This window comes from Atractosteus spatula, chromosome 24 (genome assembly GCF_055471065.1).
Source record: "Atractosteus spatula isolate fAtrSpa1 chromosome 24, fAtrSpa1.hap1, whole genome shotgun sequence".
NCBI lineage: Eukaryota > Metazoa > Chordata > Actinopteri > Semionotiformes > Lepisosteidae > Atractosteus > Atractosteus spatula.
Window position 1 is genome coordinate 11,962,648 of NC_142729.1, and position 8,945 is coordinate 11,971,592.

The following is an 8,945-nucleotide window of genomic DNA, read 5'->3' on the forward strand; positions in this document are numbered from 1 at the left end:
ATCTGATTAAATCGAGTCCATTATATAAAAATCATCTTCCCTATTCAAAATCATTTTTTTTTCAGCCACTTTGATGATTATTCATTCAGTATTACCAAGCAAAACTTAATTTGTTAAACTATATAAACCTTCACCCGGTTCCAAATTATGAAAAGGTTGTTTGAAGGCTATCCATTAAAATCATTGACAGTTGCTTTAATTTATCCAATTGAATGGATAGAACAGAATCCAGCAGGATTCATTTATTCCAGTACTTTGTCATCCGGTGGAACAACAAGCCTCACTGTAAGAGGCTCTTTTGTAGGATCTTCACAGCGACCAATAAAAATGGGAATAACACTGGGGTCTCCAGGTTTCAGAGGCACTCTGTTCACACCCACTATGAAAACAAATGAACGATTGATTGTGATGCTGGATAAACGTTGCATCGTGAGACTTTGAAGTGTCTGCATTGTTACCTGTGAATCTATGGGAATATTTTCTCCCGCTGACGCAGATTCACAAATTATTCTAGAGGGCGTAACACTTATTTTGACACCTGTTGTCACTTTTGGCTTGTACTGTGGACCAGGAGCAGCTGAGGAAACATAAATGAATGAAAATTAAATGCAGAATAAACATTATTAATCTGTACCTATCATAAATATAACATAGACAGTAATTTAATAAATATAGTGTTAAAATGAATAGTTCATAAAAAATATTAAATGACCAATCTGAATACAAAATCAGACATTTCCCCAATACTGTACATCACTACAACCTTCAAAAGGTGAAAAGTGATTATTTAGGCATTTATGAATACAGTACCGGGTGGGATTGTGAATGTGCACAGCTCATTCAAGCTAAGTACAATGAAGTATTGAAAGTCCTTGAATAGGACTGCAGTCTCTCAACATTTCCACATGAAAGAAAATGATGATGCTCTAATGACTTACGTGTAAACGTTTTCCCAATGTCCACATGATTAGTAGTCAGCTGGCACACTAAATCGGTCTCAGCTATAAAGTGTGGCATTTTGACCTGCATCTCTTGCACAGACGCCTTCAGGACCTCTTCCAGGTTGATTTCATGAAGGTGTTTCTCAACTGTTTGCAGCTATAACATGAAAATGTACGATAAATTACCTTTGTACCACCATTTTGAAAAATATTTTCAAAATGGTGGTACAAATACAAAAAAGTCATGTTTCACATAAAGTATCAAATCTTTATTTGTCAAACCAAAACACTTTTCTGACCTGACTACCATGAAGGACCTACATTAACATGATTGTTCTATATAACTGATGTATGTGAAACCATATCCAACTAATTTGAATTCCTTAAGTGGAAGCATTGCTTGAAATTACAATCAATCATTTCAGCTCCTTTGTTATTTAGAATTGAGTATGAATTGCACTGAACTGCCTCCAGATTCCATAACACTGCCCATAATGAAGGAGACTATGGAACTCAGTCTGATTTTACTTAGGATAAAGTAAGCGAGATCAAGAAGAGATCCATGAAAGGTGAGATCAAGAAGAGAAAGCACAAGCACTGGAGATAATGAGCTTTGTCCTTCAAGCTACTAAAATCAGATGGGTCTAATGATCTCCTTTCTGAGACCAGAGTGGACATATGGTTGCCACTGAGCAAACTGTCAGTCCTGTACAGTATTTTATAGCTAATAGTATTATAGCTATAGTATCATTGTATAAATTATGATGCATTAGTAAAACCTTTGAATTATATGATGTAATTTCTATTTACTTGTGTAGACAAAATATAGTAAGAATACTGTATTTTATGATTCCCTTCACATCAGTATTTACCTTAGAGTGTGTATTTATTATTAGAAGGGCAGGACCTACCTTGCTGACATCCTCTGTCATCAATATGTAGAATCCAAGTGCATCTCCATTTAATGGCAGCTCCAGGGCTGTGACAGCACAGCCAGCGATTTTAATATTCTTGGTTCGAAACTTGCCTGTGCCTTTCATCATGGTAATGTCAATTTCCTATTTAAAAAAAAAAACAATGCCTTTCATGAGAGCTATTTTCAAAACTAAAAGCATTGTACTAGAGTGGACACAATGCTCACAAGCAGAAAAGGAAACACACAGTACAGTCATAGTTTAGAGTGAAAGTAAGAGTAAGACAAAATCCTTCATATAAAGCTGTAATCAGGTTTTAAAGAATCCACAGCCACATAGCCTCTAAACTGTAAATAGCTTTGGGTTGGAAATTTATATAGTTTTTCAAGGAAATTATTATTTTTTTAAGTTTATTTTCTCACTCAATTAATAGATAATTTCAATTAGGCAGCATTTTTCTATTAAAAAGCAACTGAAAGAATACCACTGTATTTTCATCTGTTTGCTGTCCTCAAAATGTACCTCTATCTAGCATCTACCGAAGAGAATAGACAGGAAAGTAAGTTCAAGTGTATTTTACATCTGTTGAGAGTACATTACTGTACGTACAGATTGATGCCTATAATAATATGCAGGCCTTTTTTATATGAAGCACATAGGTGTCTTATATGCTTTACATAAATATACATAATGTGATTTAAGTTGTGAAATGATAAACGGAACCGTAGATATTTAGTTGCAAATCAAAGAAAGCAATTCTCTAAGCTTTTCACTATATATACTGTACACCTTCATCCCTACTGGCCACCACATGTACAGTAAAACTCCACAGAAATCAGATACAAGGAATCAGATACTTATAATTCCTGAGTAAAAACAAGGATAGAAAAAGCATACATACAATTCCAAGCATACTGCAGTGACTCTTCTTTAGCCTATTAATTCTATCTTTAAGTACTGTATATTTCATTCATAGGAATGGGAACTGCCTATAAAATATAATTCGAGATGAGATCAGCACGATGGCCCTGGATTCAGTTCCAGACCTGGAGTGCTATCTGCCAGGGGTTTGTTTGTTCTCCCACATTCACGTGGGTTCCCTTTTGGCACTCTGCTTTCCTCCCAGTGTTCAAAGACATACTGGTAGGTTTATTTACTGCTGGGAAATGGGCCCTGATGTGTGTGTATCTGTGTCCGTGTCTGTATGTGCTCTGTGATGGATTGGTGTCCATTCCAGGGTATACAGTATCCAGGCTTGTATATGTTGCTTGCTGGGATCTGGCTTCTCTGTGACTCTGTATTGGATAAAGCACTTTTAAATGGATGGATGGATGGATATTGAGTCTCCTGAGAGTTTCAGTACACATGTCACTAGGATTATGGATGACATGGTCTGTTTTTCAATACTGTAAATCAATAGCCCCAAACAAAAGCCTGATATGATCTATTTAGTGAGAAAAGGAAATCTACAGGATTGAAAGTGAAGTCCCCAGATATTCACTCCACTGAACCTTTCAGTGCATGCTGTTTACCCAACAAACAGCATTCAATGCATTAACTGTACAACTAAATGCATTGTGAACCAGACAGAGATACACCTCTATGTCTGTTGAAAGGAATACCTAGAGTATGTGCAGATGTGAGTGATGCAGGAGTCAAAGATTTTAACAAAAACGTTTAGTCTTACCAAAAGAGTGTTATATTTTTGTTCAAACAATTTAATGTAGTCTGTATCTTATAAAATATTGTGCATTTTTACACATTCATTTTTTTTACTTGCAGATACCCATAACTGATCAACTTTGCACAGATTTGCAATGAGCCAAAATCATGCAGTTGTACTTCACTTACAGTAGGGCTGTTTCTCTTAAAGCTGATTCACCTCAGTGCTCTTTGTTCTTGCCATGACTGTACTTAAATTCTTTTAATTTCCACCTTTTACCTCTGTTTGAGAGCAGAATGTCTGAAACGTACATACTGGCCAGACATCAGCACCCAGACTGCATTCAACTGCAACTGTGTATCCTGTTACTATTTGTGTTGAAGACAAGAAGTAAGAAAAACAGGTGCACATGCTCTCAGCCAGTGAGACTTTGGCCTGAAAATGTGTTTCTTGTGACAAGACTTAAGTCATGCTTAGTGGCACCCCCCATGAACATCGTAAAGCTAATCCTGTAACCCTATTTGTAGATGGTTCTGAACTTGAGCTTTAGTCTAAATTGAAAAGCCTTGGGGTGATATTCAATTCTGGCTAAACATTCAAGGGTTTTGCTAAACAGTAGTTGACCCAGTGGCAGACAGAAATGAGTTAGACCTTCAGAAACTTTTCTATTTGATTCCCAAAGATGCAGAGCAGAGTTGACACAAAGCTTGACTGATAAAACAAAATGAGGCAAGAATCTCATTATATTTTACTGGTAAAGAGCAGCACAGAATGTTAAAACTGAATGTAGGCTAAACTCTCTAAATTATTTTCACTGTTGTAAAGAAGAAGTTGGTGTAGAGTCACAACAGTCAAATTTCTGAATGGGGAAATTAGTAGCTCACAAGCTGAGCAAGGTCATGAGCATCAAAAGAAGCAGATGTGGTGCCTAGAGTGTCCAAGAGGGCCAAGAGGTCTCTGAGTCCCTGGAGGGACCAGAATAAGACCAGAAACTGATGACAAAATGCCCTGGCTCAAATCTCCAGAGGAGCTGGGTGATGATGAGCTGCTATTCCTATCTTGCAATGCCAAAGAAGTGAAGGAATAGCCTCACCCCATACTGTATATTCTCAAAAGTAAATGGAAAGACATCACATGAACTCTATCATTTACCCCTATATTTCCTGGAGCAGTAGAACAAAATTGTATCAGGACAGCATCTGCCCCTATTCCCCCAGCAGCATTATGGGAGCAGGGGTATGTTGGTATCTGCTCCAACATCTCTGAATTACTGGGAGAGATCACTGGGCCATGACCTTCACTACTGCCACAGAAGAGAGGGAGGACTTTACAGATTATCACCCATGTTAGCTCTAGAGTTTGCTACCAAGTTTGTCCTACAAAAGATGATCTCTGACTACCGTCCAGTCCTTCTGGAAAAAATAAAAACTTTTTTTCCTCAAGCACTAGGAACCCATTTAAATCTGTTTGGTTTGGGGTTTGTTTTAACATGAAGGTTGCAACAGAAAACATGAAAATTAGGCCATTTGCATTTTACAATGAACAACAAAAATGACAAAGAGAATAGTAGATTGAAAAGTAATGAAGAGTTTTCTGGAAATGTATCAGGAATAGGTTTGGTGCACATAGTTGACAGAAATATTTCATTTTGGAATCTGTCCAAACAAGCTTTTTATATTTTTACACTGACACACCTTTTCCATAGAAGATAGAAACATTGTTCACAATGCAGTTTTCAGTGGAAAAATTATTTCATTCTGCCTATATTTCATTTTCCCATGTCTGTCACTTAAAATATGATTTACCTGTGTGAACACTTATACTACACAGTTTTGTGCAAGAATTAAGTGAATTTTCAAACAGGTTTGTCAAGGGTTTCTGCTCACTCAGATATCTGTATTAACCCCGAAGTCTGTGTGTATTTAGCCCTCAATCTATGTAACTTCAGCACTGTCAGTGTGTCTATATTAACTCCTCTCTCAAACTAAAAAAAAAGACAAATTAAGAAAAGTTAAGCAAATCCAAATACACATGGCAGTTACAAAAACAACACAGTTGACTAAACAATAAATAGTAGTACAGACAAACTTTAACTAGTGTAAGAGTTTGATTCTGGAAATCATTCTATAAATTTGATATTACTCTTGAGTCACGTACACACTGTTTTATACTTTGTTGGCAGTAAGTTCTTAACCCATTAGTGCAATGTGTACTGTAATAGCGACAATTTCATTAAATACAATGATTACATTGTTGAGATAGATTGTTGTTACCATATTGTCACCACAACGATATGTGCAATAATATACTGTACAATATGTCTCTGTACCATATAACGTAATATCGTCTCACTCCCCTGTTTTATAGGATTATCATTTTGTTTATTACTCAGTATGCAGAAAGTTTGTGACCTAGAAATCATGAAAGATAATTTTGTTTTAGATTTTGATAATAAAATATGTATTATATAAACACTGCAGTGGCATTAAAGCCATACAGTATCATAATGTATTTAAAAGCAAGTAAACATACAAAAAACAAAACAAAGGCCAGATTAAAATAATGAGTACTGACTTGAATGACTGTTGAATACTGTACAGTAAGTTACATTGTAGCTAATGTAAATTTGCACTATATTTACATCAGTATATTTAAATTGTTAATATCAGAATTTGCCATTGAGGTACTGTACAGTATGCTCTGCTCTAAACATTTATATAGTATAATTTAAACAATCGCTTGCAAAACACTGGTGTGAGTAATGGCATGTAAGTAGCCTGCAAGAATGAAGCTAATCGGTACTCTGCTGTGGTTGATGTACTATACTTTACTGTATGGATATCCTTGGATAATGAGCTCATGTGATTCTTTAATGTGTGTGGCACATAGGGATATGTAGTCATTTTGTTAATGTATTCACCTCATATCATTGACATATAAAAACTACATGCTGTGAAGGAACTACTTCCTGTTCCATTTTAAACACTGTGTAAAAATAAAAAAAGGTGCTGGGCCATCTTTAATCATCTAGAATGTGGACATACCAGGTTTTAAATTAATAATATTTTAATAACAGAGATTTAATACTTTAACAATTTGTCTGGCAACCATGAATTAACCTGGCAGTTTTACAGAGTAGTGAATCAGATGATTAAAAATATATAAACATTGTGACACAGTGCTGTTCTTCTTGACTCCTCGCTCACCGCGTTAAACCTTGCACATTCCACTTAGCTGCATCTGTAGGTCTGTACAATACATTTTTTTAATAAGACAGAAAATTAAAATAAAAAACATTTCTGAAATAACTTATGTAGTATTTTATTGTAAGTTATGCAGACAATGTTGGAAATATAGTACAATTTATATATATCATAACAGATGTGAAATTATACAAAAAATCAAAGCAAAGATTATTCATACAGGGCTGTTTCACATCTCACAGCACCCAAGACTCTTGCTCAAGACTAAAAATGTTCAATTCTTGCAGCGTGTCAGATTATGAGATTCTTTTAAATCCTAGAATAGATCTGTTTTCACTTCTCTGGACTGATTCCAGAGAAGCAACACACGTTTTATAATGTGGTGGCCAAAATTGTAAGATTCTTAATTAAGTCTCACCAATGTTATACAGATTTAAAATAATATCCCTTGATTCAAATTTCACACTTTTGACTATATACTATAGCCTTAAATTTGTATACTTTTTATTGTTTTCCATATTGTCTGAAAGATATGTGAATACCCTTCCGCATACATCTGTGAATAGACATCGATAGTTTCAACCAGGAGGAACATTTTTCCCATTATATAAAACTCTGTAAAACTACTTTCCACCAGTTAGTTAAGTGCCTGACCAGAGAAAACAAAACACTGGACTTATTATATGCCAATGCTAAGGATGCATATAATTCCACAGCCCTTCCCCCCCTTGGCAGATCAGATCACAACCTTGTCCTGCTTACACCATTATACATGCCTATTGTCCAGCGCCAACCTGCAACAATGAGGACTGTAAAAAGATGGTCTCAGGAGGCTATGGAGGATCTACGTGGTGCTTTGGAGGCTACTGACTGGGATGTGCTGTGCGAACCACATGGGGACGAAATAGACAGCATGGTGGACTGTGTCACTGACTACATTAAGTTCTATGTTGACAACACCATCCCCACCAAAGACGTACATTGCTTTTCTAATAACAAACCCTGGATCACCAGTGACCTGAAGGCTCTTCTTAATGACAAGAAGAGAGCCTTTAGGAGGGGGGATAAGGAAGAGGTCAAGCGTGCACAGAGGGAACTAAAGCAGAAGTTAAGAGAGAGCAAGGACGCCTACAGGAGGAAGGTAGAGGACAAGCTGCAAAGGAATAGGGTGAGGGATGTATGGAGCAGCATTAGAGAGATCACTGGCTTCGAACAGGCTGTTGGTGCAATGGAGGGGAACCTGGAGATGACCAACGAGTTGAACCAGTTTTTTAACAGGTTTGATTCAGGGCCCTCTGAATCAAATCACACCAATCCCCCCACAGCCACACGCTTCCTAACCCTTCACAGCTACGACTGCCCAACACCTCCTCCATCCCCCCACAATCATGGCCGCCTACAGCTACAACCCCCAACAGCTACTCACCCCCCCCATCCCCCACAGCTGCCACTCTCCAACCTGCAGCACTGAAAGTGCTATGAGCACCATCCCCCAGGCCAGGCTGACCATCACGGCTGACCAGGTGAAGAGGGAGCTGAAGAGGCTGCACCAGGGTAAGACCACAGGACCAGATGACGTCTGTCCAAGAGTTCTGAGGGCTTGTGCTGATCAGCTGAGCGGAGTGCTCCAGCTACTGTTCAACCTGAGCCTGCACTTGGAGAAAGTCCCTGTACTCTGGAAGACATCATGCATGGTCCCGGTACCAAAGAAAGGGCCCCCCTCTGCCCTCAATGACTCCAGACCAGTTGCGCTGACTTCTCACGTCATGAAGACACTGGAGAGGCTGGTCTTATCCCACCCAAGACCCCTGGTTAGCTCATCACTGGACACCCTACAGTTCGCCTACCAGCCCAGTGTTGGTGTGGAGGATGCAATCATCTACATGATGCTGCAAAGGGCCTACTCACAGCTGGACAGGGCTGGCAACACCCTAAGGATTATGTTTTTCGATTTCTCCAGTGCCTTCAATACTATCCAGCCCTTACTTCTAAGGAGGAAGCTGGAGGAGATGCAAGTCGGTGCCTCCACTGACTACCTGACAGGCAGACCACAGTCTGTGAGACTTCAGAACTTTGTGTCTAAACAGGTAGTGAGTAACACAGGGGCTCCTCAGGGGATGGTTCTTTCTCTGTTCCTCTTCACCCTCTATACTTCAGACTTTAAGTACAACTCAAAGTCATGCCACCTGCTGAAGTTATCAGATGACTCTGCAATTGTGGGATG

The 8,945-nt window shown here is 38.2% G+C and overlaps 1 protein-coding gene across 1 annotated transcript; it reads right to left on the reverse strand.

Moving 5' to 3' along the window:
* Positions 1–242: 242 nt before the first annotated feature.
* Positions 243–1,984, reverse strand: LOC148815903 (uncharacterized). The gene is made up of 3 exons (XM_088904759.1): positions 1,853–1,984; positions 939–1,098; positions 243–577 (listed from the first exon to the last, which is right to left on the reverse strand). Exons 1-3 carry the CDS (start codon positions 1,982–1,984, stop codon positions 243–245), a joined length of 627 nt encoding a protein of 208 aa, XP_088760885.1.
* Between the last annotated feature and the right edge of the window lie 6,961 nt (positions 1,985–8,945).